The sequence below is a fragment of the Balaenoptera borealis genome, assembly GCF_965194805.1.
Source record: "Balaenoptera borealis genome assembly, chromosome: 12".
NCBI classification, from domain to species: domain Eukaryota; kingdom Metazoa; phylum Chordata; class Mammalia; order Artiodactyla; family Balaenopteridae; genus Balaenoptera; species Balaenoptera borealis.
The window spans coordinates 108670930-108697526 of NC_138869.1; the positions used below are offsets into that span (position 1 = coordinate 108670930).

The 26597-nt window shown below is 52.8% G+C and overlaps 2 protein-coding genes across 2 annotated transcripts; one reads left to right on the forward strand and one right to left on the reverse strand.

Moving 5' to 3' along the window:
* Positions 1-1381: 1381 nt before the first annotated feature.
* Positions 1382-3503, reverse strand: FOXQ1 (forkhead box Q1). The gene has a single exon (XM_082346046.1). It carries the CDS (start codon positions 3368-3370, stop codon positions 2222-2224), a length of 1149 nt encoding a protein of 382 aa, XP_082202172.1. The 5' UTR covers positions 3371-3503; the 3' UTR covers positions 1382-2221.
* Positions 3504-4565: 1062 nt separating this feature from the next.
* Positions 4566-26597, forward strand: LOC309607479 (uncharacterized protein). The gene is made up of 4 exons (XM_082346047.1): positions 4566-10900; positions 16915-17862; positions 18469-18584; positions 21799-26597. The coding sequence occupies exons 2-4, from the start codon at positions 17669-17671 to the stop codon at positions 21852-21854; spliced, it is 366 nt and encodes a 121-aa protein (XP_082202173.1). The 5' UTR covers positions 4566-10900; positions 16915-17668; the 3' UTR covers positions 21855-26597.

The window sequence follows — 26597 nt, forward strand, 5'->3', positions numbered from 1 at the left end:
CCATTTGCAGAACTGTCCCGGTGTATCGATGTAGAAATGCAAACAGTGGCGTTACAAACCCGACGTGGAGGCAGGCGGCAGCCGGCCTCTGGAGCGGGCAGAGTCGGAGGGGAGGGGTCGGTCCGCCGGAGTCAGTGATGGGGGCGGGGGCTCCCCAGGCGCTGGGTGCGGCTTCAGGAGCGCAGAGACCTGAGCGGACGGATCGTCGCCATTTCAACCCGTTGAGCCTGGACCACCCCTCCGCTCCCCGCGCCCCCCGTTTCAGTTTTATTTTCTGTTGATTATTGGTCGTGTGGGTGCAAATCTCTGCTTAAATGGGTGCTTTTTGTCATAATTCAACCCTGTTATTATCCCTCTTCATGACTACTAAGTAGATATAACCAGATCAGTCAAGACTTGTTTCTTGTTAACTACACTTAGGGATGGGCTTTTTTTTCTCCAACTCTTGCCAAAACACAGCATCCTGAAATGAACTCCACTCTCTTTCCCCACTTCACCATACGTAGACCCCAAACCATCCTCTTGTCTTGGATAAGATGACATCTGCCCAGCGGCAGGAACAACAATGGGGCCGGCACTTAGAACCTCTGAAGTTTTCCGTCTTTGTATTCCTTTTCGAAGACTGCAATCCATGAATTGGTAGCGCTCTACTGCCTTTGAATTTATTGAGAAACTGATGTGCACACTGTTTTCTGGTCCTTCTGCTGATGGAAACCTTCCGGTTTTAATATGGGTAATCATCTCTGCCCCATCGGAGGTGGCCTCTCTCCTCAGATCACAACTGAAATAGGCCTGGCAGCCCCACCTCTACAAACCTTACCCTCCTACAAAAGGAGAGAGTGACAAATTACTACTGATGGGTTCACACCCAGGTGCACTGGGCATTCCTAAAAAGGTGGAGGGTTTTGTTTTGACAAAAAAAGCTGACTTTCGAATCGCTCTTAACACTGCCCTGAAGAAATCGTGTGTTAAGAAAGCCCCTTGCCAAGATGGTTTCCAGCTTTTTGAGCATGATCAGAACCACTTCACCTGGCAATGTCTGCTCGACACCAAGATTGTTAATAGCTGAACTTGTCCACTAAAGGATTCTTGGGGAAGAGGGGCCCACACCTTATCTTGCTCTGGTAACTACTAAGTGAATTCTTGGAGAGGTCACTGGTTTGATGTTTAAGAAATCCCACTGATGGACGTTCCACCCCGGAGACTTGTACAGCAATTTGTCAGGTAAGGAAACCTGCAGCCTCTACCTTTACTGAATTATTCAGGAAAATATTTGGAACTCCACAGAGAGTTTCTTAAGAGTCAAACCTGAACCCATTTGGAGGTGGGGGGCAGGGGGGTGTAAAAAGCTCTCCATCTCCAAGCCATCACCACAAAGTGCTGAAGTCGATTGTGAGTTTTATTAAAAAATAAGCACTATGTCTGGGTTTCATAACATTCATACATGAACATGTACACAGACACAAATAAAATAATATTAAAAATAAAAATCACACTTGCTTTCACGTGGCAGTGGTCCTGGCACCCCACATGCATAATGTTAACTTGTCCTTGGAAGAAACCGTTTGGCCCAAGGAGACCACAGTTATGAGAGAACCCAACCGCGAATAAAGCCGTAACCGTTGCCTGCAACATTTTCAATTTGGGTTTCAAAAATATATAAATAATTTAACTACAAACCCCAACAATATATATATTTTTCATTTTTGGCACAGTGAAACGTGGGTCAAGAGCAGAGGGATGTCTGGCAGTCCTCCGGCCCCTCCCGCCCTCAGCCACACCTGTAGATGCCACACGCGTGCAAGGAGCGGGGCCGGTACCCCCGCAGTAGTCGTATCATGGATCCCATGGAATGGTTTCCTGACGTGCTTTTTTGTTTTTGTTTTGCTTTTTAAGGGACAAATCACTGGACGGTGCAACGAAAACAGGAGGAACAAGGCGGAGCCTGGACACTAGGAAGGGAGAAGTCTCCGTGGAGGGGGCAGGGACAGGCTTGGTCAAGAAACTAGACCGTTGTGAAGCGCTGCTTTGCTCCGCTGTGACGTTAGTTATAAAGGACGAAGGGAAATGTCCGGGACCGAGTTGGGACACTGGCATCAGAAGGCGTTAGCTCTAAGGCACGTTTGGTGGAGGTGTTTTCTTTGACGGTCTCCGTCCTCTGGGTGGAAAGCTCACCCCCACCCCCTCCCGGAGCCCGCGTTCCCGGCCGGCTCCGTCGCGCTCAGGCCAGGAGCGTCTCCGGCGGGCCGGGCAGGTGCGGGCCCGGCGCGCGGGCCGAGGCCGCGTGCAGGGCGTCGGGCAGCCGCACGGGGCAGTACAGGTGCGCGCAGGCGGCCGGGCCCCGGAGCGGCTTGGCGGGGGCCGGGGCCGGGGCGGCCAGGGGCGCGAGCAGGAGGGGCGGCGCCTCGGCCCCGCGCGCGCCCAGCCCCGGCGGCTCGGCCGCGCCGAACGCGCCGAGCGGCAGCAGGGCCCCGGCGGGCGCGCCCGGAAGCAGCGCGGGATAGGCGGGCGGCAGCGGGCAGGGCGCCGCGCCCCACGGTGGGCGCATCCCGGGGCCCGCGTCCCCGGAGCAGCGGCTGCGGAAGGGCTTGCTGAGGATGCTGTCGATGGCGAAGGGGCCGGAGAACCTGCCCGCCGGACTGGCGCGCCCCTCGGGCCGAGCGGGCGACCGCGCGCGGGGCGTGGCCGGCGCCGGGGCGGCGGGCGCGGGCGGCGGAGGCGCGGCGTCCGGGGGCCGCGGCCCGGGGCCCGGGGCCGTCGCCCGGTGGCTGAGGCGCTTACGGCGGCGGCGGAAGACCCCGTCGGCGAAGGTGTACTCGCTGCTGGGGTTAAGCATCCAGTAGTTGTCCTTGCCCCAGGGCCGCGAAGGGTCGCGCAGCACCTTGACGAAGCAGTCGTTGAGCGAGAGGTTGTGACGCACGGAGTTGCGCCAGCCAGTGTAGCTGCCGCGGAAGAACGGGAACTTGCCCATGAGGTACTCGTTGATCTCAGCCAGCGTCAGGCGCCCGCCCGCCGAGTCGCGGATGGCCATGGCGATGAGCGCGATGTACGAGTACGGGGGCTTGGGCCGCCGCGTGTACGGCTTGCCGCGCGCGCCCGCACCGCCGCCCGCGCCCCCCGCCGCCGCCGCTGCTGCGCCCGCCTCCTCCGCGCCCGGCCCTCCGCCCGCGCTCCGCTCGCCGCCGCCCGCCAGCGCCACGGCGCCGCCGCCCGCCGCCGGGCTGTTGGCCGCGCAGTCCCCGTCCGAACCCAGGGAGTCGTCGCCCGCGGCCGACAGCGGAGACGGCGCGTCGCGGCCGCCCGCCCCCTCCAGGTCACTCCCCGGCTTGTCCCCGAGGCCCTCGCGGGGCCCGAACACCTCCAGCTTCATGCCCGCGCCCGTCCCCGCCCGGCGCGTACCCTTTTCCTCCGCGCGGTCCTGGGCAGCGGGCGCCGGGGGCGGGGTGGCGATCCGGGGCCGGGGTCCTGGCCTCTCTCTCCCAGAGCTCGCCTTCCTTTTGGAGAGACAGTCGCTTTCCGGACAGGAGTCCCCTTCCGCTGGAATTCTTCTTTGGAGGGGTTGTGCTTATTGGGTGAACCGAGAGGGGCGGAGAGGCAGCAGTTGGGGGGGGGGCGTGTTGCCTTCAGGTCAAGGAGTGGAGACTTCGGGGGAGGCGTGCAGGGCCGCGGTTCCAGCCTCGGGTGCCCGAGCGCGCGGGGCTTCGAGTTCCTGCTGGAGGAGGAAGCGTGCACATCTGCTTTCCGTTCCCGAGATGGGGGTTTCTTTTCTGCAAGTCCCCGGCCCCGGGCAGGCGTCCTCGCGGGCCGAGACCGTGGCGGCTGCTGTGCGTGCCACCCACGCCGGGGGGGAGGGTCCGGCCTTCAGGTTCTGTCGCCCACGGAGCAGAGTCCTCGAGGCCGTGGCGCCCGCAGTCGCCTTCCCGCCCCCGGTCTCCGGAGCAGCATCTCCACGCCGGCCAGCCGCGGCTCCGTCTCGCCTCCACCTTCAGCCCGGCCCAATATAACCCCGCGGCGCCCCGCGGGGGCGGGGCCTGGGCGCAAACCGAGAGGGGTGGGGAGCGAGGTGGCCCAGGTGGCCGCAGCTCCGGAGCGGGCGCGCACCAGGCGGGGGCCACGCGGCGGCGCGGCAGCAGGTTGTTTGTTTTGGGTCCGCCCGGCCCCACCCACCGCCTCCCGCCAATGGGAAGCGTGCGCGCGGCAGCGGTGCGCGCGTGTGCGCGCGAGTGTGCGTGTCCACGAGTCCGCCCGCCCGGGAGGGGCCCCGCGCCCTGGAGCTCACGGAAGCGAATTGGGCAAGTGGGCACGGCCGGGGGGCACCTGTAGGGACACCTGGCGGGGTTGGGGCCCCCGGCCTCCCTCAGCTACACGCGGTGTGTTGGCTTCTCTGGGGGTTAAAACGATGCTGCTTCCCAATGCCAACCCCTCTCGTCGCGGCCGGCGCGGGGGGCGAACAGCGGAGAACGCTCAGGACACACTCTGCAGTGACCGCCCACCGGAGCCGCATGGTGTGTCCTTCTTGGGACTTCATTTTGAGGACCGTCTCTGTCTTGTTTCCTTCTTTAATGAATAAACTAGTGGACTTGAAATTGGTTACGCTTTCTGAGATGACCTTGACTTGCTCCCATGTTGGCCTCAGATTTTCTTTTGTCTTCCTTTGCCTCTTCCTTTACGTGGCTGGTGGCCCCTGCGAGGAGCGGCGGGTCCCCTGCGCCCGTGCCGTGCGGTTCTGCCTGCGCGGCTCCCACCCCCGGGAGGGCGGTTCCGGAGGGCGAGGGCGGGCGCAGTCCTCCTCCGGGACGTTCGCTGTGGTTTCTGTGGCAGCGGCGACTGACGGTGGGGAGACAGGGCCATCTCTCCGCGGCGGGACGTCGGGGCCTGACGCCCAGGTGGCGTAGATGCTCCCGGGAGGGGCGCCCGCCCTTCGAGGGCGCATTTCTAACCCGCTGCCCTTCCACGCCGAGGTTTCGTCCTTTTCCGGCCTTTGTTGCAAATAGCGACGGAGCTGCGAGTAGGCGGGACCCCCGCCCCCGATGTTTATTTTATTACTTTCCACCATTTGTGCAGAAAACGTACACAACCCTGTCTTATCTTCATTCAGGCAGTTTTAAAGGCATTCAGCATGGGGCCCGAAAAATGACGGGCCCATCGAGGGCTCTGTTGTTTTTGGTGTTGGAGGAGAAGCTCTCCTTTGCAGAGTTCAGACTGACTTTCTTGCGTGCCTGCGCGAGTGGGGAGCGGGCGGGGAACGGCTTTCTTCCGGAGCCAGCCGCCCCAGAGGGCTCAGCTCCGGGCCGGGGAGTTCGTGGTCCCCAGGACCTGGGGCGGGCAGTGGGCCGGGACAAGAAAGCCGCCAGGTAAAGAGCCGGGGTAGAAGCCATTCGGAGTGAGTGCTGTCCTGGTCTGACCTCTGGGGGCGGGCGGACGAAGGCCTGTTTTATGCGGGAGATAGGCCGGCAGGTTGAGGTGTGGGCCAGGTCGGCCGCTGAGACACTCCAGGGCCTGGGTGGCACGGGGACAGTTCCATCTTAGAGACGCCTACGTGAGCAGCCCTGCAGGCCCGGCCACCCGGCCGCCACACCGCTGCCCCCAAGCAACCGAGCGCCTCTGCTTTGCACCGGCACTCACCTGGCGGGCAGCTCGCCTCCCCGCCTCCTTCCCCATCCGCAGCCCCACCTATCTCGGGATTGCCCTCCAGGCCCCGCAGCCGTGCTCAGGGCCCTCGGGTTAGTCTGGGAAGTGCCAGTGAGCTGGGCGTGTTGACGGGGATTTTGTTTAGAGAAGAGAGAAGAGGATCGCTCTCCCCGGGCCCCGTTGCCACTCACATGTGACTGTGTGACCCTGGGGCTGCATTCCTCCCTCCTCCGCCTGTAAAATGACGCCCATGAGGAGGGACTCCTGCGCCAGATAGGTTTTTGGCACCGCTCCTTTCTCGGGGTGAATTACAGCAGCTGCATTTCCACCGCTGGGGACTTGGAGGGGTCTTTGGGTGAATTTTCAGCGCCCCGAGAGAGTCCTGCCCCTCCCCTTGGCTCTGCTCCAGGCTGCTCGAGCCTGGCCTGGTGGGAGGGGTGCACTGATGTGCGGTTGCTCTCCCCGCCTCTCCCCTCCTGCGGAGTCCCCGCCAGGGAAGTAGACCCCCTCTGCCTGCAGCAGCAAGCTCTCCTTCCCCCATCCCAGCATCCTGGTGGGGAAAGGACCAGAAAGTCACTCCTGGGGGGCGGGCCTTCCCTTGCCTGGGGCTGGGCCACTAGTGGGCCGCCGGCTGCAGGTTTAGGGGGAAGAGGGTGGCGTGGAGGTGGGAAAATTCTCGCCAAGAAAACCTTTTCTATTTTCAGAGTGACTTAGAACTTTGGGAGGTGGGGAGTGGGCTTTGGAAAGGAAGACCCCACTGAGAATGGGGGGCAGTGGGCCACCTGGAAGGTTAAAAAGACCCCCAGGCGCTAAAATGCAGGCCCCCAGTAGGCCAGGAGTTCTGTCTCTTTTCGTCACTGCTGTGTCCCCAATCCTTGCCTTGAGAAGGACACGTCATGAACGCTGTGCCATTCGCTGAGGAAATGCATTTGTGTTCAGTTTCCCTTGTGATTGACTTTGCTCCGTTACCTTTAACTGTTCTTTTACACCCAGGAAGTCCTTCCCCTGCTGCAGATATAAGAAAACAGAAATGGATGGAGAAGGGCATCCCTCCTCTGCATCTGTGTCCACGATGCCCTCAACGCCAGTGCAGGTTACGAGCTCAGACACTGCAGACGTTTCACGTGCGGTATTTTGTTAGTCCACAGATTCCCTAGAAACGCTTGGAGATTTCTGCTCCCTAATTCTCTGTCCTTCGGCGATCTGCCGTTGATGGGTTAATGATAAATGCCTGTAGGTGGAGCCTGACCAAACACCTGCAGGGATGGAAGACTCTTTCCTTCATTTATTCCCTTGCCCTTTCATTTCTGTGGCGATGAGGGAATAAACTCTGGCACAGGATGAGCTCACATTTCAGTGATCTGCTGGGCTCCCTGAAGTGGTTTTAGGCAAAGGAAGATAATGCATCCATCTCCAGACACCAAGAACTAACTTAATTGGAAACTCTCTGCAGATTTGGAACTTGCTGTAATTGGATGGTGCTTCACCGCCCCAGTGCCTAAACCTTGACGTGTAATTCCTAAAATGCCTGTGGGAACTTGGTCGACTGGGACCTGACTCCCAGTGGAAACATGGTTGGCTGGCCCCGGGGGGTTAGGAGCGCACAGAGCCTCCGGGCACCAAGGGAACCAGGGAATCACCTCCCTCACGCTCTCCCACCCCAACGCCCCCTGACACCTGGAACCAGCTGTGAGCTTCTTGCCAGGTTACCCTCTGCCAGGAGCCACCATTGGCCCCTGGGTCTGGAGAGAAGGTGGACTTAAAATTGCCTTCCCTGGGGACCTGGGTCTCTGGAGAAGTCTACACTATAATGCCGTGAGAGCAGCTCTTGTTGTGAGCCGCAGGCCACGGACATGGCTTTGATCCAAGCTCCGTCGCTTGGGAAGCAGAGGGGGCTGAAGGTCAGGGGGCCTGAGGTCCTCTCCAGAGCTCCAGCCCGGCTTCCTGTACACCCCGTTCTCATAGTGAAAAAATGGGGGGGGGGAGCACTTCACACTTGGTTCCAGCCGAGGCCGCCTCGGTCTGTCTACTCCTGTAGATGTGGAGCCCTTGGGAAGAACCTGCGGGGATGTGGGGGAGGGGGGCGCAGATCCAACCCGGGTGTGTTTGTGCATCGTGTCATAGACCTGGCCTTGCTGGTTTGCACTCTGTCACTTCTGTTCCCAAAGTTCCTCTTGGTCCTCAGCTGGGAACACGGATTAGGCAAGGAACCCAGCATCTGTCCGGGCGTGGTCCACAAGGGGCAAACCCAAGGGCTGCGCTTGAAGATTCTTTGGAGAATCCAGGGGTCACAACCAGAAGAAACCCCCCGTGGGCTCCACTGAGCTGTGGGAGCTCCCTCTAGGCGGTGGGTCCTGGGAGTGGGGAGGGGCGGGGGGTCGGCACAGTGATGGTGGAGAGGAGAGGAAGGATCCAGAGACAGGGATGGGAAGGGCAGAGGGGAGGGGGCGTGAGGATATGGGGGCTCAGCCCCAGTGCGCGTTGGGGGGTTAGAGGTCAGGGAGAAAGCTGCCTGATCTGAAGTTCACAACAAACCCTGCACCGTGTAGGGAATATTATCACAGAATGCAAGCAAGCCCCGGGTAATTTATCACAGTAAGATGAGAGCTTTGATGCTGGGGTCATGGAGCCGTCCTCAGAGCTGACCACGTCCAAGGAACCCTCCTGGTCCAGCTTTAGTCCAGTTTCCCTTTTACCTGAAGTTCTTTAGTTTGGAAGTTTTAAAAGCAGGGCAAGAAAAACTCAGCCTCCCTTTGCAGTGAATTATCCAGTCCTGTCTTTTAAACGTTGACGCTGTCGCGTCCTATAGTAAATTAAAGATCAGACTCTCCCCGATGTTTGTCAAAGGAGGAGACTGTCTGTCCTTCCACGAGGAGAATTGCGGTGGGCGGGCTCTGACGCCCAGGCCCCTGGCTCCGCTCCTTCGTCCTGCTGTCACAAGGATCTGGTGAGAGAGGGGCAGGTGGCAGACGGGACCTGCTGTGTCCTTGGAAGAAGACGACGGTGCCTGCAGGGCCCACTCAGCCCTCCCCACGGGCAGGGAAGGGTCTGTGCCACCCCTGCCTTGGCTGGCAGCCCCAGCTCTTGGACCACAGGCCAGGCTTCTGCGTGGCGAGTGCGGGCAGGAGGGGCGAACTCCCCATCACCCCGGAGAAGGTGTGGCCACTTTGGACCCCGATGGAGACCTTGGAGATGGATGACCTTGGGTTTATGTCTCTGCTCTATCAGGCAAGTCCCCAGACCTCACTTTTGTCTTTTTAACCTAGAACAAGAACTGCTGTCAGAGTTGAAACAAACATCCTGATCAATGTTTATCAACTTACGGCCCCTCTTGTTTCATCTGTATCTCCCCCACCCTGACTTCCCATCTTCCACTAGCTTTTTATGAAGCAAATCCAAGACATCATATTTTTTCTTCCATAATTACGTCAATATCTTTTAAAAATATGGACTTCTTTTTTAAAAAATAAAAATGTAACCCCATCACCATTGTCAAACATTGAAAAATTGCCAGTATTTCCATAATGTTACCAAATATCATCATAATTAAATTTTCCCAATGCTTTCATTTTTTAATAAATAGTTTAATTAATCCAGGGTTCAAATAAGGTCCTCTTGCGTTTGATTGATAAGTCTTCTAAGTTTCTTGAATCTATAGATCTTTCTTCCCTGTTTTTAATTTAATTGTTAAATAAGCAGGTTGTCTGTCCTGTAGAAATTTCCTGTAATTTGGATTTTGCTGATTATGTCCTGTCCGTTAACACAGTCTTCTGCCTGCTGTGTTTCCGGTGAATTGACAGATCTAGAGGCTTGACCATACTCACTTCTGATGTTTTTTTCAAGAATTCTGATGATGTTGTGGATTTCTGTCAGGAGGCTCATTATGACAGGGTGTTGCTCTTCTTGTGACTTAAGGCTAATCAGTGAATTCAAATGTGAGCTTGACTCATCCACTTCAAAGCTCCCCATCAGCTTCTCGCCTCCTGGTCTTTGCAGCCGTCGCTGACAAGTGCCCTGACAAGTGCCCTGACAAGTGCCCTGACAAGTGCCCGTCACCATCAGGGGTGGCAAGATGGCGACATTCTCTCGTTTATTTACAAGCTCTAAACGTATTTGAAGAAAAACAGTTCCTCATCAGCTCTTTGTCTCTTGGAAATACCGTCTGTGCAGGAAAGAAGGTTAAATGCCTGATTCCTTTTATTTACTTCTTTTCAAATAATTTGATAGTTCTTCTAGAATCCATCAAAAGATACACACATCTCTATAAATACCATAGTTAACAAATAGGTCTTTCACATATATGGCTTGTTTAAATCCATTCATAGCTTCCTAGACTTCTACTATGACAAGATATTCCAGACTCATTTTCTATTTCCTGCCTCATACCTGGAGTTATCTATTTATCCAAAGTATCCCTGGTTCTTTATAGATAGAAATAGTACTGAGGGACCAAAGTCTGAGTTCTAGACCTGTTCATTGCTCCTGGGTTGGTCATTGTTTCTAGGACTTTACAATGGACAATACTAGGGAAAAAACTTTCTTAAAATATATGCTATTTCCAATTCCACTATGGGATTACAAGGTTTTCACTTAGGTTTTTTAAAATTTTGTGTCTATATCTATTTTCCCTTATGCTGAATATCACATCAACATAGCTACTCATTTGCTTTATCATTCCTGTGTGTGTGTCTCTCTACCTATTCCTGTTTCAGAATGTCACTTTCAATTTTTATTATTAACATTGTAATTGCTGAAAACAATTTGAGTTTTACTTGCTGTTTTTTTTCTCTACGGGGATATAGCTCACTAGCTACACAGTCACATTACTGAGTTTTAAAGTTACTTGAGATAATTGGACCCTTGATATCAGGTTAACATCATTTGGTGCATTTTGCTTTTTGTTTCCTTCATTGTTTTAGTTTTTTCATAATTATGTAATACTTATCTGGCTTCAAAATCAAAGCTGTAACCTGAGTTGTATTCAGGAAAATTTAATTTTCATCCCTGCTTTTTCCACCTTGCCTTCTTCTCTACTCTGTAGGTAACCATTTGATAAAAGTTTAAAAATTACCCTTTGCATTAGTTTGCTAGGGCTGCCATAACAGGATAACACAGACTGGATGGCTTAAACAACAAAAATATATTTCTCATGGTTCTGGAGGCTGGACATTGCAGATCAAGGTGTCAGCAGGGCTGGTTTCTTCTGAGGCATCTCCTTGGTTTGCAGACAACATCACAGCACCATGGACTTGGCCAGTGAGAATGGAAGGTACATAATTGGTGGCATGTGTTGCATGATGTGTAGAGGGTCCATGTAAGATGAGGGGCTCGGTTGTTTGTCAGAACATGCTGTGGTTTTAGGTGGTCTGACCATATATTCACTGCCCAGAACAGTCCCATTTTCTGCTTGTTGTCCCCATGTTATTATTATAGGGTCCCCCTTCCTGTTAAAAGTGTTGCAGTTTTGGACAGTAAATTCTACGGGCACCCTAGTTTGGGAGGTCCAATAAATAATAATAAAACTGATGGTCTCTGTGTTAAAAATGTTAGGGCTATCATTTTCTAGTCCTGGCTTGAAGTCTGAGCTCTACATTATTCCCAGTTAGTTTCTTGGCAGATCCTGGTGCTAAGCCAGACTCAGCCTGTTCTAAGGTCTCCTCCATTCTTTTCGTAAATGATCCCATGAGCCTTGGACTTTGGGGTTCAGCTTTAGCTGGGAGGAGCCTTGTCCTGGTCTTTCCCAGCCTAGGCTGGTCCATTCAAGAAGCGGTCAGCTGCTTTCTAATTAATTCCTCCTCCCAGGATGGAGTCTGTGTTGTTACCTGAAGTAGGCTGCATGCCAGTCTGTTGGCATACGCCGCCCACCTGGAAAGGGCGGGCAGGATTGTGTAAGGCTGCATCACAACATGTTGTGCAGAATGTGAACACTGGGTATAATGTTCAGAAAGCATGCTGGCAAATGCAGACTGAATCAGACTGAATCAGCATATTTGCTTTTGCAAAAATGAAAATAACGTGTCCTGTGTAGTGCTGATGGTGATCTGCCTGAATTCTCCCTTTTGCGTTTGGAGGATTCCTACAACTTCTCTACCAAGTTCTTCCCAAGTTGTAGAAAGAGAGCCATCTCTCCATATTACTGCTGTTTTCATGTACCTCGAGTTATGTTCTTCACTTTCAGAGTCTTCCGTGTCAGCTGGTTTGCACACTGCCTTCAAGTTCACTTACAGTCTATGGGGCCGACTTTGTTCTCAGGCCAGACTGGAATCAAGCTATTCTCTGTTGAATTTATAGTGCCTAGTGCCCTAGGAATAGTTCCCAAGCTATTCTGTGTTGAATTTATAGTGCCCTACATTGTAGCCGACATATAATTTCTCCATTTTAAATTCCCCATCAGGGAGTTTAGATTATTTCTCTTCCCCCTTCCTTCTCATTTAAGCTCTTTATCTGTGAATTAGAAATTATCCTGATGGTGGTCAATAGCCAGCAGCCTAGTGCTGGTGCTACCATATTAAAGAGAAGCATGTACAAGTTATGATGGGCAGTTGCACCGAATGGAGACTACGGACGTCTTTAGGAGTGTTGAAAAGTTCCCTTCAAAATTCCACCAGACCCCCATCTAACTCCTTAATCTTGGCTAAATTAAACTGAGTGTTGACTATGGAGCAATAAGAAATATTATGACAATATTATTCTACTAGTTTTATGCCCCAGAGTATCTGCCACTCAAAATAGTTGATCAGTTTATATTTTTAAATGAATAAACACATGACATCATTCATGTGTTTAAAGCACTTCAAAAAGCTTTTTGTTATGGAAAGTTCCAAACACTTATTTTAAAAGGTGGAGAAAATAGTATAATGAACGCCCATGTACCCAATATCCCACTTCAACAACTACCAGCTGGTGGCCAATATTGTTTTATCCTTACTTCTTCCATTCCCCTGCCACCTACATTTTTTAAAAGACAAATCTCAGATATCATATAATTTCATCTGTATTTCACTATGTACTTCTAAAGATAAGAACTCATTTAAAAATATAACAGTACCATTATCATACCTACAAAATTAACAGTAATTTTTAATATCATTAAATACTCAATAAGCGTTAAATTTTCAATTATCTTAAAGATGTCATATTACTTTAAAGTCATTTTTATTGAGGCGCATTTTTCATGTAATAAAACGTACCTATATTAAGGGTGCAGTTAAATGAGTCTTGACAAATGTACACACTCCTGTAACCACAATCATAGTCAAGTTATAGAACCACCAATTTCACCACCACAGGAAGTTCTTTCATGCCCCTGCAGTCAATTTCACCTCCTCTTCCCATCCTCAGCCCCAGGCAACAGCTAATCTGCTTTCTTTCACATTTATATGGGCATAGAAATATAGGAATATAGATATATATCTATCTTTTTCTGGCCACTTAAAGCATTTACTGCTAACAATTGGTTCTCAGCAAGTTGATTATGATGTTCCTCGCTATGGTTTGCATTTATCCATCTTGTGTATCATTGAGCTTCTTAGACCTATGGATTTGTTGTTTGCATCAGAGATGGAAAATTTCCAATCGTTATTCTGCAAATAATTTGTTTTTGCCACCTACTCTCTGTCTTCTTCTTCCTGGACTCCAGTTACATGTGTATTTGACTACTTGATATTGTCCCACAGGTTGCTGAGTTTGTGTGTGTGTGTGTGTGTGTGTTTTGTCTTTTTTCCCTTCTATTTATTATTTGAATATTTTCCATTTCAACGTCTTCCTGTTCACTGACCTTTCTTTTGTAGCATCTGATCTGATGTTACAATTGTCCAATTAAATTTTCCCAACAAATAATGTATTTTTCTTCTCTAAAAGTTCCATTTGATTCTTTTTAAAAATATTTTTCTTCTGTCTCTTCATTATGTGCATGTTTTCCTTTGAGATTTTAAGTATACGTATAAGAGCTTTTTAGAAGTCCTTGTCTGCTGTTTCTAACATCTCTGTCATTTATGGATCTGTTTCTTTTGACTGATTTTCCTTCTTGTTATGGGTCATAATTTGCTTCTTTTTTGCATGTCTAGTAATTTTTGATTGGATGTGGGACGTTATGGGGTTTAGGTCGTTGAGTGTTTGGATTTTGTCTTCTTAAAATGTTTTGGAATTTGTTTTGCTAGAAAATTAAGTTACATATTTCTGATTAATCCTTGCCAGGTTTGTATTTAAGCCCTTTTTAGGGCAGTTCTAGACTAGTCTGTACTTTAGGGCTAAGTTAACCCTATTACTAAGGTGTGCCACTTCTGGCATCTCTACATATTGCTCTGGGTGTTCAAGCAGGAGTGTCCACTACGGCTGGTTAGAATCTGCATCCCTCCCAGCCCTGTGAAAGCTCTGGGAACTGTTCTGATTATACTTCTTCTTCAGTTCTTTGTCCAGCCTTGTAGAAATTTCCCCTATGAATGCACAGGTTTGGATTCAGCCAAAGGCTCAAGGAGCCCCCGTGCAGATTTCTGGAACCCTTCTTTGCACAGTTCAATTCTCTCTGGTACGGCCTCCCTGAACTCTGATCTGTTTCCCTCAGTTCAGATGTGCAGCTCCTCTTGGATGCTCCTGGCCCTTTGCTGTTGTTTTAAATTTGCTTTCAGGCAGAAATCCAGGAGATTGTAAAACTCAGCTTCTTTGTTTCTTTTTCTCCAGGATCAGAGTCATATTGTTTGATATCTTATGTCTAAAAACGTTTTTATTTATGTTTTGTACAATTTTCTATTTGTTTGGGGGAGAAAAATAATCTGTAGTGGTTTCTCCTTCATGGCCAGGAATTTAAGTTGTAATTTTAAAAAACAGTTTGTATACTTGAATTGGGATTCAAATAAAATTCACGCAATTTGATTGGCTGGTGTGTCTTTTTACCTTTTTAAATAATTAAGTCCATCCTTCACCTTCCTCGCTCTCTCTTTTTTCTTCCCTTTTCTTTTGTTGAAAAACTGGCCAAGTTTGTATGTTGAGTTTCACACATCATTCTGGATTTCACTGACTGTGTTCCCATGGTGTCGTTTAACTTATTCCTCCATACACGTTCCCTGGTAACTGGTGATTGAATTGAGAGACTCGATCAGATTCAGATTAGCTTTTTTTTCAAGATGACTTTAAAGGTGTTGGTTGCTTTTCCATCAAGCGGCACATGCCTTTTTGTCCTGTTAGCAGCAACTGATGCTCAGTAACTAGAACATTTCATTTAATTTGCTGATTTATCATAGAGACTGGGCCTCAGCAAGGATGAATTTCTAGACTGAGCAAATGGGACTATTATTTCTAGCCGTGTACTTGTTTTCAAAATATCAATTACAGTGACAAATTGGAGCTCCAATAAAGAGTGGAATGTTTTTAAACTTGCTCAAAGAAAAGTTGACCCATTTTTACAAAGTGGAAGGAGGCCAGCCTGAATTATATCAATCCATACATGTGGCTTTCAAAGTTGTGCTCTAATTAAAGCTGGGCTCAAGCAGTGCTGCCAGGGGGAAGACACCCTTTCTCTGCAGTGTGAGGCGAGAATGACTTTTCGGCTCATCGGTCATGAGAGACAGATGCTTCTGTGGTGCTTAAGGGCATGTTAAAGCTTTTTCAAGTGTAAATTTGTTTAAATATGTCCTTTCCTGGTAGTTTGTGGGGATGACATATTAGCTATGAACGTAGGATTTTCTAGGTGAAGTTGAATATCTGTCCTAGCTCAAATACTAGTTGACATGATCCTGTTTATTTTTACAAAGCACTTTCCACTAGGCTCTTTCTTTTCTTCTTCCTCAAGATTTTTGTCAATATTAGCAACCTAATTTTGTAAGACATGGAAACTGGGGCACAGAAAACCCGGGACTGGGAGAAGCTCGTTCAGCTCCTGGCCTCCGCTGTGGCTGACACCCTCCCCCCTGCCCCACCCCATGCCCTGGAACACAGCCGGAAGGTTCTCCAGTCTCCCCACTCAGCACTCCTGTGCAGAAGAACCAAGGCCGGCATTTCCCTATAGCTTTTGGGATAGTGATCGCAGGTCAGGTGTGCTTGTGGTGTCTTGCTTTGAACTTCCTTTCTCCGTGCTGTCTCGGACTCTCTGGAGCATCTTTCCAGGTGTTGGTTGATCGTCACTGGTAAGCTCGACAAGCAGAGCGCGTAGGTGCTCCCAGAGTGGTCCAAGCCACACAGGCAGTCCGTCTGCAGCCAACCCCTGTCCTTCTGGAGTGCTCCCAGGATGATTTGTATATTTGGTGAAGCACAATATTGGTTTCCCAGGCTCCATGTGTTTATTTTGGGAGCATTGCCATGTTAGTGTCCTTCACCCATCACACTCCAGATACCCCTCAGAGGGTAACCTCCTCCTCTCTAAAATATTTGTTTAGTGTGGGATGTTTGGTTTCGACTTTCTGGAAAGTACATTTTAAAGGATGCTTCAGCCGTTTCAGCTCAGGTGTGGTGACAGCCGCTTAGCGTTGATGTGACCGACGTTTTCTTCCTGCCACACTGGACCTGATATTCTTGGCCTCTTTGTCTCTCAGGCTCCTCAGGGAAGTAAAGTTAAACTTTATCTTCACTGTTCTTGTAGAGCTGCAGCCACCAGACATCCCAGATTTGGGCAAAAGCCCTATTTCAACTCTTCTGACTAATGGTCCACACAAATTGTTGAGATGCTGTTTGGAATTCTGTATATTTCAATGTTGAATCCGTGTCTCCCGGGCTGCCTCCTTGAAAGTAAAAATGGACAGAAACATCTTTTGTAAGGTCTCATCTCCTGTTGATTTGAAAACTATTGTCGTTGGATCTTACCGCAGGGAATTATTTTTCTCGTCTGGGTTACCCTGAGACAGAGGCTGGGAGAGAGGCTTGTAGGCAGGTGGTTGATTTGGGAAATCATGCTGAGGAGCAGGAAAAGGGAGGAAAGGCAGGGAAGGTCCTACAAGCTGCCTTATGGCGGGAGACCGGCCCCCAGAGGCCTCCCCGCGTGCCTGGAGAAACGCGTCTTGGAAATGTCTGCCTTTACCCACAAAGGGAGGAGCCTTCCCCGCGGCTCTGTCTCCCGCTGGTCGGCGGTGGCGGGGTCACTTCCTGTGTCGGTGCCCAGAGGTCCCAGCAGGCACCCGAGAGACCTGGCCAAGCTGCCTGCTCAGAGCTGGTGGCAGCAGTGGCTGCAAGGGGAGGTGGGCCGGGGGGCTCCAGCGGTGCCCGCCAGTGGGGTTGGATGTTTTACTGGAGCAGAGGGAAGCAGACGCCCCATAGGTACCTTTACATGAAAGTACCTTCTTCACTTTTTACCAGATCTCCATTCATGTCGAGACGTGGGTCATGGTGAGAGAGAGCGTCTGCCCTTACAGAGCTGCTCACGGCCCCTCCCGAGGAGTCCATCTGCGTCCCGTTTCCAGTGTCCCCCTGCCCTGGAGGGGGCACAGTGGCTCACTGCGAAGAAGGTACATTTATTTATTTATTTTTTATTATTATTATTTATTTTTATTTTTATTTTTTTTAGAAGGTGCATTTAAACCAGCACAGTTCTGAGGGCCTGTCGGTTTACCAGACCCAGGTCAGTTCAAGCAAATCATGCGTCCTTTTCAGTATTCTCTTCATCTTGTATTATCTTAAAGGGCATCGAAGGATTGGGCACTGGAATTGTGCGGAGGGACTCCTGCGGATGGGAATGTGTTCGGCTGGTTGGACCCACGAGCTTGTAGCAGTGAGGCCTCAGGGCATCCTGACTCGCGGAGGACAATTCACTTTGCCATGGAGACCGGGCGGCTGTCATCCAGACAGGAGCGGGCGCGGGGCTGGGTCGGGGGGGGTCTGCCCTGCCTGCTCGGAGCCCCGTGCGGGGCTGGAGGCCGGGGCCGCTCCCTCCTCTGTCTGCTTAGACGTGCCGGCCAGCGTGGGACGCTGTCTGTCTGCTTAGACGTGCCGGCCAGTGTGGGACGCTGTCTGTCTGCTTAGACGTGCCGGCCAGTGCGGGACGCTGTCTGTCTGCTTAGACGTGCCGGCCAGTGTGGGACGCTGTCTGTCTGCTTGAACACAGTGGGTGCTCATGACGGTCTGTGAGGATGGGGCCGGCGGGGGGCCCTGGGGTGTGGTTCTGGCCGAGGCCCCCATCCTTTCTGGCCCCGTAATCCTGTCCAGTTGCCTCCTCTCTCGGCAGCTGTTTCCTCACTGGGGGAGTAAGTCGTGGGGAGGATTAAACACGAGCCTGCTTGGAGACAGTCAGCTCAGCACGATTGCTCGGTGAGTGACGAGAGTGCAGCGGGTCAGCAGGCAGTGCCGCCCAGGCCCTGGCCGGTTCCTGTGTTCTTCCCCGAGGAGGCTGCGAGTCAGGGAGCTTGACCTGCCCACCCCCGAGGCCTTGCGCGAGCTTAGGCCGCTGCCAGGACGTTTACAGGGAGCTTGGCGATGCTTTCTGGGCCAAGGGGCTGCCCAGACTGTCCTCGTGAGCCAAGGACATGTGCGAGCCCAGGGGCCTTTGGATGCTGACCCTGGCCGGCGTGTGGCGCTCCCGCCTCGCGGCCCCGGGGTGTCCGAGTGGGTTCTGAGGCCAGGCCGTCAGGGACGTGTCCGCCTCTCTAATCGGGTGCACTGTGGTCCTGCGCGCCCTAGGCCCCCGCGAGGCTGGGGGTCAGAGGCGTGAGGAGGGGCAGGCTTCTGACCTCCCCCCCACCCCCCCCGGCTGGACTGAGTCCTTGGGAAACAGCGACTTCACAGACGCTCTCAGGAGCTCACCACACGCTTGGCCAGGGTGGAAGGAAAGCTCTCCTGTGCCAGGTCTGGGCGCCTCCCGGGTCAAGTTCTCAGCTGACGTGGGGCCACCGTTGCCCTCCGGGCGCTGTGATCTAGTGGGGACGTGCAGACCCAGAGGACGTGGCTTGAGAATGCTCGGACGGCAGCACGTGGAGGACAGCAGCATAGAGGCCGGGCGCCCGGCGTCCACCGGGAAAGGACCTCTCGATCGGGTGAGTTTCGAGAGGGTTTGGGGAAACTTTGCTACCACCCTCACCCGCGGGGGCAACTGCAGACCTGGAGTTTTGGAAAAGAACGGGCAGGACGGCGCTTTTCTCCACCGCGGGCGTTGACCAACCCGGTGCCTTTCTGTCTGTTTGGCTGTTTTGGGCCGGGAGGCAGCAGCCAATGTGCAGCATCTCACTCGCTCTGGCGACACCCCCGTGGGCCCGGACTCAGCGCGTGAGGATGGCCAGCTGCCCAACGTCAAGGGCGGGGTGGGGGATCTTGGACCCGGGCTGACCACAGAGACCCCAAGCTTTACACCAACGTCTCCTGCCCGCACCCATCGGGACGCGGCCGGGTCTCTGCACCAGGCGCCAGCATGGGCCCCTCCTGAGCATTTTTACCCATGGTCACTTCACAGCTCCATGCTGCCGCTGGCCTGCGTGTCGGCCGATTGTCAGGTGCAAACTCAAAGCTGAAAGTAAATCAGACCTCCCCCAGCGCACAGGGTCCCCTCTGAGAGCTTCCTGGTCAGCGTGTCACTGGGGCGACGTTCCTGCCTGAGGAGGAGAGGCACGGATGTGTGTGTGCAGGTGTGTGCACGTGTGCATGTGAGTGTACAAGCACATGTGTGTGTGTATGTGCGTATGAGCACATGTGCCATAGATGCGTGTGCACATGAGTGTATGCATGTGTGTACGTGTGTGTATGCACGTAGGTGTGTGAGTGTGTTCATGCATGCATGTTTACCCATGTGCATGCGTGTGTGTAGGCATGCATGCGGGTGAGTGTCTGTACGTGAAAGAGGATTGGAGGGAAGTCCAAGTGCCTGGAAGCGTGCGTGAGGCGTTATTGGAGCCGCCTGACTTCCAGCCACTTTCCTGCCATTGACCAGCTGACCCAGTCCCTTAACTAACCTATTTGGACGTTAGTTCCGTCAACGGTTAAACACAGGGATTGGACTGGATTATCCCAAAGAAGCCTTCACGATTCCTGGTGGAGAGCAGCTCAGAGCAGCCTCGAGCCGGCCTTGCCTGTGGCTTCTCTCGCGGACGAGCCTTCCTTGGCATCTGTGCCCTTGAACTTGGGGTGTGTGTGGTTCGCATGCCAGCCCTTCTTGTAGGTTTGTTCTAATCCTCCATCTGGGCAATGCTGGTTTTGGCTGCATTTCCCAGCTTCCTCCTAAGAGCTGTGATGGGTTTTACCTCCTATCGTGTGGCCCCAAGGGCTGTGGTGCCACCCGGTTCACAGGTGAGCTGAGCTATGGGACAGGCCCGGGGACGGGCTGGAGGGCGGGGGGCAGCACCCGCTTGCTGATGCCAACGTGACCGCCCTGGGGAGGACCGTGGGCGCCCAGAGCCTGGGCCTCCAGGCCGCCCAGCGAGCGCTCAGCCCTGACTTCGAGCTGCCGAGCTGGGACGCTTGTGTCTTCCTGACCGAGGGCTTCTGGGTGGGGGCGCTGGCGGGAGGCTGCCTGCGGAGTGCGAGCTGATGCCTGGCTCCCGTCAGGAAATGGGGACCAGGAGCTGTGCTGCTTGGAGGGTCTGGGGGAGACCAAGGACATGACGAGTGCAGAAGGGCTTGGCAAGTGTGCGGCCAAGGGCACGGTGGCCAGGCTCTGGCCAGACGCACCTGGGCCGCATTGCACTTCGGTCAACTGTGCGTTTCCTCCTTTGCAAGGAATCGGGCTCCAGGCGTGGTGGGAACACCCCTTCCAGTCTGAAGCGCTTTGGGCGCAAGAGCAGAGCTAGGGTCAGCCGAGCCGAGGCCAGAGGAGGGGTGAGGGCGAGCTAGGAGGGGTGGCTGGGAATTAACCGGTATTGAGGGATCGGGTATCAGCTGGCGAGGGGATTGTTTTGGTCCCGATAGTGAATTAAGCGGATCACCTTTCTCATCTGTCTTCCAAGGAGTTCTGATGTATTTGGGATCTTGTTTGTAAACTTTAACTCTGCCACCCTGTATAATAAAAGGCAAAGGCAGAGGCTCCTAGGGCTGCGGGATGGCTCTGGACCAGCCCCTGGGGCCTGCAGCTGTGGGCGGCAGACAGAGGCAGCCTGCAGCCCTCCAGCTGGGTCGTTGAGCTCGGCCGCTGTCCCGCGGGGCGATTTTGGAGACACACAAGCTGAAGTTCTAGGTTCCGAGCAGGGCAGCGAGGTCGCGGCAGCTTCACCCTCCTACGGGCGCCCACGAGGCCTCCTCTCTGCTCCGTCTCTAAGGGCCCCGGGGGGGAGGGTGGGTGGGCAGCAGGCCATCAGCTGAGACTCGGGTCCCATGAGGCAGAACGCTTGATGAGCGTTTCCAAGCCACCGTGTGACGTTGTCATCGTTTCCCCATCTTGCTGACGAGGACCCTGAGGCCAAGAGCCTGGAGCAACTTGCCAGACGCCCGGGTGGCGCCCCGAGGCCTGGCCTCTGACCGCCCCCACCCCACCCTTGGCGTGTGACCTGCTTTCTGGAGGACGGTCTGTCAACAAATCTTAGTCTCTGCTTCAATAAAGGGAGATTTAAGTTTGGGAATGAGAAGAAGAGGGTTAGCTCCGTTGGAACCATCCCCAGTGACAAAAGCCACTTCTTCGGGGGGTGGGATGGGGTGGGGTATGGCAGAAGGGGCAGCAAAAGTCCTGGAGGGGCAACTCAGCAAGAGACCCAACAGAGCAGGAACCGCTGCTTCAGCTGACTCAGTCCGTCTCTTTCTTCCTCCCTCCTCCTCCTCCTCACGGCCAAGCCCCTGGCTCGGTGACTGAGTCACCAGCTAAATGTGACATCAGCTCAGCCCGCCTGCTCGTGACCCTCTGTGCGTCAGGGGTCCTACATCAGGCTCTTTCCAGCCCTCGCTCAAACCCCTACACTGAGTATAAACAGAAGTGAAAGTTGTAAACTGGCTGTAAATACATTCCACAGAGAAAAAGTAGCCAAAAATGACAAAGAGTTTATTATTCTTAATATACGAAGAGTTATTGCTAATTAAGAAGAAAAAGATGAACACTCCAATTGTCAAATGGGCGAAGGGCATAAACACATAACACCCCCAGCTAGAATCAACCCTAGAAGAAACACAGAATCAGCCCACTGGCATCTGGAGGTAAGTGGAAGCACAGCCCCGCTCGAGGACATGGCTGTGGAGGCAGGTCTACCTGGACTGAGTTCTGGGGTCGCTGTTTACCGGCTCCTTGACCTTCGGCAAGTGAAGCTCGCTCAGCCTCTGTTCTTCTCTGTGAAACAGGGGCGGCGGTACCTGCCTGCAGGGTTATCGTGAGCGTGAAAGAGAGAATTCCGTGAGGAGCTCAGCGCAGGGCTCAGTACACAGCATGCTTTCATCATCACTGCTAGCGGTACAGGTGCGCTGACAACGAGCCATATTCGTAAGTTCACACCTCACTGAAATCAGAGACGGGCGATGAAAACAGCAGTGGAATATTATTTGTTACCTATCAGGTTGGGAACAAGGTGGAAGGATTGGTGACAGCCCCTGTTGGTGAGGTGCTGAGGCAGTGGGACCCGGCACCCACCCTCCATGGAGCGATTTGGTGGTTTGCACTAACGCTGGAACCGCAGACAGGTTTTGGCTCTTTCTTCTGCTAGAAATGAACCCCGCGGAGGTAATGGGACCAGTGCACAGTGATGAATGTGTAAGGATATTTATCCTGCCATTGTTTGTATGAGCAACAATTCAGAAGCAACTATAAATGGATCAAATTAACATTTTTTTAATAGTAATCTTTTATTTATTTATTTATTTTTATATTTATTTATGGCTGTATTGGGTCTTCGTTTCTGTGCGAGGGCTTTCTCTAGTTGCGGCAACTGGGGACCACTCTTCGTCGTGGTGCGCGGGCCTCTCACTATCGTGGCCTCTCTTGTTGCGGAGCACAGGCTCCAGACGCGCAGGCTCAGTAGTTGTGGCTCACGGGCCTAGTCGCTCCGTGGCATATGGGATCTTCCCAGACCAGGGCTCGAACCCGTGTCCCCTGCATTAGCAGGCAGATTCTCAACCACTGCGCCACCAGGGAAGCCCCAATTAACATGTTTTATACCTTAGATTTACACAATGTTATGTGTCAACTGTATCTCAAAAAAAAAAAAAATTCAGAAGCAACTTAAACGTCCCTTAGTGAGGTTGATTAATAAATTGCGCTTCCTCCGTACGAGGGAATCCTACACGACCTCTAACAGCATAATGAAGTGTCCTAGCCCTCCACTGGCCATCATGGGTGAAGCTCTCTGACACTGATGGATAAACAAAGTGGGTTGTAAAGTAACATCTTCCTGTGTCTCCATTTGTGTCCATCCACCTGTTAGTTCAGAAACAAGTTTGGAAGGATGCACCCACTTTAAGATGCCGACATTCCTTTCTTCTTGGGAACTAATTTTATGATTTGATTTTTGTGTGTCTATTATCTTTCAATTAGAAAAGAAGAAAGGAATGGATTTTTTTTTTTTTGTCCTTTAACAGCTTGCTCTATAAACAGAGATCTGCATGTTGATTTTGCTCATGTAAACTGACTAGGAGTTGTGGTCCAAGAACACATCATCCTAGCTTTCTTCCTTTTCTTTTTTCCTTGTTTGTCATTCAGAAGCGTTTCTTCATTCTTTAGTCTATGACTCATGCAGGAAGGCATGAGAACCAGTGTTTGGCAAGATCTTTCCATGCAATGGAGAGAACCTCAGCCTTGGCGCCAGTAAAAGGCAGGCACGTGGGCTTGCCTCTCCACCCTGATAGTGATGCAGTTCTGCAGGGGTGGGGTGAGCTGGAATGATCCGGCATCAGACATTCGGCTGCTATCACACACAATAGCCCCGGGGCCAATGGCAGCAACAAGACAAACTTAAAACCTCCTTTGCTTGTGCTGCTGAGAATCACTGCAGCAGAAGGATCCCTGAGGCGTCCGCCGCACTGTTACCCGGCCAGACACTGAGGGGACTCGGAGGGTGCACCGCGATGGCTCCCATCAATCCTCTCACCCATCTCTTCCCCTCCTGGCTTGAACTTCCCACCGTAAACCGGACGTTCACGGGGCCCCAGTCAGCCTTGTTCTGTGCCGTGTGCAATGTTTAGCAACCGTTGCTCCATTTGAGCTGCCCAGAGCCCTGGGGGGCAGGCAGGGCAGGAATCGCCATCATCATTTTGCAAATGAGGAAGGAGCTCAAAGAGATCTGGGGCTTGGCTGGGGACACACAGCACGGCCAGAACTGACTCTGGGTCCTCTGTCCCCACTGGTTTTGTTTTCTTCCCTGTGACTTCACAGCTCTTCAGAAAGCCATTGCCATCATGCTCTGTGGACCACCCGAGATCTGCCCTTCGGTTTCCTGAGTGAGACACACAGTTTTAAACTGTGATCCTGCACGTGCGCGCGCGCACACACACGTACACAGAAACAGAAGTTTCAAGAAGCAAAGCTTAACCTTTCTACCCCGTGTACTCCATGACTCAGCTGTTTTCTAGTCTTTTCATTCCGTTCCATCCTATTCTTTTTCCAAATAGGAAAAAGACCAGTAACTTGATTTCGTGACCCCTGGGGACGGTCCTCTGGCTGCCCAGCGAGGCAGATTTGGGATTCCTGTGAGCAGCTCCGGAGGGTGGGCTCCCGGGCCGGGGTCGGTGGAGCCAGAGGGGAAGGGCTGAGCTCGCCGTCTCTGCAGGACGGAAAGGGGGGCTGGGCAGGGTGGGTGCAGACGGAGGCGGGCAGGTGTGCACGGGGCACCTCTAGGGCTGAAAGGTCTGCTTCATTTTCCTGCCCCCTGTCTTACTTTGCATGAGGATTTTCCCGGTTGCCTGGAGACCTCTCGGCCCTGCCTCCTTCCCAGCTTTGGGACAGGCAGCCTCGCTGGGGAGGACCGGGCAGGACACGCAGCCTTCCCGCGCCCCCCCCCCCCCCCCCCCCGCCTGGTCAGGGCGTCACGGCCACGCCACCAGCTGCTGAGTGTTCTCACTGTGGCCGCGCCCCCGGGTGACCAGACCAGGGTCTCCCTGGAGTCGCCGTGGGCCTTCAGCAGACTCCGGGCCAGGGTGCCCTTGAGCTGCACCCCGACAGAGACCCCACCCAGCCCCGGGATGGGGAAGCCTGCAGCCGGGCTCTTCATCTTTTCTGGTCGGAGATCGTTCTGAGCTCTGACGGACCTCATGAACCTTACAAAACACACAAACGCACGTGCATGAGAAAACTGGGGGGAAAATGTCTCGTGTTTCACGGATGCAGAAGTCAGTACCTGTCCAAAGCCAGGAAAGGGCTGTGGACCCAGAGGATCCTAAAGGCTGAAATTCAGCGAAGGTGGTGCTAGAAAGTGAATTCACAAGGAAAATTCTTCCTTGCCAGCTCAATTTTATCTAGATTATCTGATGAATCTGTCTGTTGGCTTTGGGCTTCACAGAATCAGCCGTCTTCTTTTCCATACTCTTCCCTAAATTTCTAACAAGTTTTCCTCGTACGTTAGGCTGTGTATGATTTATGCTGGCACCCGATTATCCCCCATCCACGCTGCAGGAAGAGCTGCCTCCAGGAAGGCTGCCTGGAGCTGGCCAGGCCCTGTCTTGGTCCAAGGGCTCCAGCTTCTTCTTCCTCTTTTGCTACATGTCACCCCCACTGGCTCTCGATCTGGATCTGTCAAACGGGGTAAGAATACCCTCCCAGAAAGTTCCTGTAGGGATGAAATGAAATTGTTCATATAAAGTATTCAGCACAATGTGTAGCACACAGGAAGTGCTCAGTAAATGCAGACTGTTATCATTATCACTGGCCACTACCTGCACTTTGGGACTCTGCGTGAGCTGGGTTACTTCGTCCGCATCAGTGTCGGGCTTTCCCCTTCCTTCAGGTTTCTGGTGTGTGTGGTTAAGCGTTGAGGGCGCGTGTTTGTGCTTCTAACCACAGCATTAGACTTGGACTCCAGCGCTGTGGTCCCCCCGTGCTGGGAACCGGCTGGCGTCTCTCCCGTGTGGCCCCAGGTCAGGCTCAGAGTGGCACCAGAGGTAGGGCTGCTGCCCTGGGACCGCGAGGAGGATGCTGGCGACCGCCGCGCTGCCGGCGTCTCGTGTCCGAGCTGGCGCCCCTCCTGCTGTATTGCTGGGCTGCCTTCGGCTCTGCTATCAGAAGAAGGGCCACTTGATCTAAAATTTATGGTTTTACATGCATCTTTCTGAGCACTCGCAGTAAATCTGAGCTGCTTCAACCTCATTGTTAAATTGGTCCCTTGTAGCCTTATTTTTTGTTGCAATGAGTGAAAAAGCTCCTTTGATGGGCGAGGACAGTTGTAGACTCTTATTATTGTTACATTATAATTTACACTTACACAGATTTATCACTTCTGATTCTGGTTTCTGGTTTAAGACACCGCAAAAATCCATGTTTTCATTTAAAAATTATGTGCTTTTCATAGACTCATAAGAAAACGTGCGTGGCTGTTGTCTGGGAGCTTGAGAGCAGAAATCGCCGCAGAAATCGCCGTGTCTGCCTTCTGTGTCTCCTTAGATCCCAGGGCAGTTTAGATGCAGAGGAGACAATAAATGCCTAAGGCACTTAGAAAATGACCAACTCCCAGTTTGTATGAAGTGGTGGCCAAGGGATGAACGCCTGAATTTAAAAGGCAGAGCAGCCAGGTCAAGGGGGCCGAAGCCTCAGGACTTGCAGGGGGCTGGTCCCTGTCCACAGAGGGCCTCCCCAGAATACGGCCTCTCTTCTTGTCTAAAAGATGGGCCTTGGGAAGAGTCAGCAGGAAGGAGAAAGCTAACCGCTACAGTCAGTGCTTTGGTGGAGGAAGGTTCTAGATCACGACAGGTGCCTGTCATTGGGGTGAAGTGTCTGAGGCGTGAGCTGTATGGCTGGTCAAGGGCTCCTGGCTTCCCTCCGGTCAGAAGACTGGTGGGTTTTGGTCAGTATTTAATGACACAGAACAAAAGTCACAGACAGGCCATGAGGAATCAGAGCATGAGTGATTGGGTTGCAGAAGGTGCTGTTTTCTATTCTGGTCGTTCTCCGTGCCCCTGCCCCCTGCCCCCTCCCCCCTCCCCACTCCCCCCTCCCGCCA

What these genes read in the sequence shown, in the direction of transcription:
- FOXQ1 (XM_082346046.1), bottom strand. Translation starts at nt 3,370, where the DNA reads ATGAAGCTGGAGGTGTTCGGGCCCCGCGAGGGCCTCGGGGACAAGCCG.
- LOC309607479 (XM_082346047.1), top strand. Translation starts at nt 17,669, where the DNA reads ATGACGGTCTGTGAGGATGGGGCCGGCGGGGGGCCCTGGGGTGTGGTT. An exon ending in CAGCTCAGCACGATTGCTCG is followed by an intron (nt 17,863 to 18,468) that starts GTGAGTGACGAG and finishes GCTGTGATCTAG; the next exon opens with TGGGGACGTGCAGACCCAGA. An exon ending in GGAAAGGACCTCTCGATCGG is followed by an intron (nt 18,585 to 21,798) that starts GTGAGTTTCGAG and finishes TCTGTGAAACAG; the next exon opens with GGGCGGCGGTACCTGCCTGC.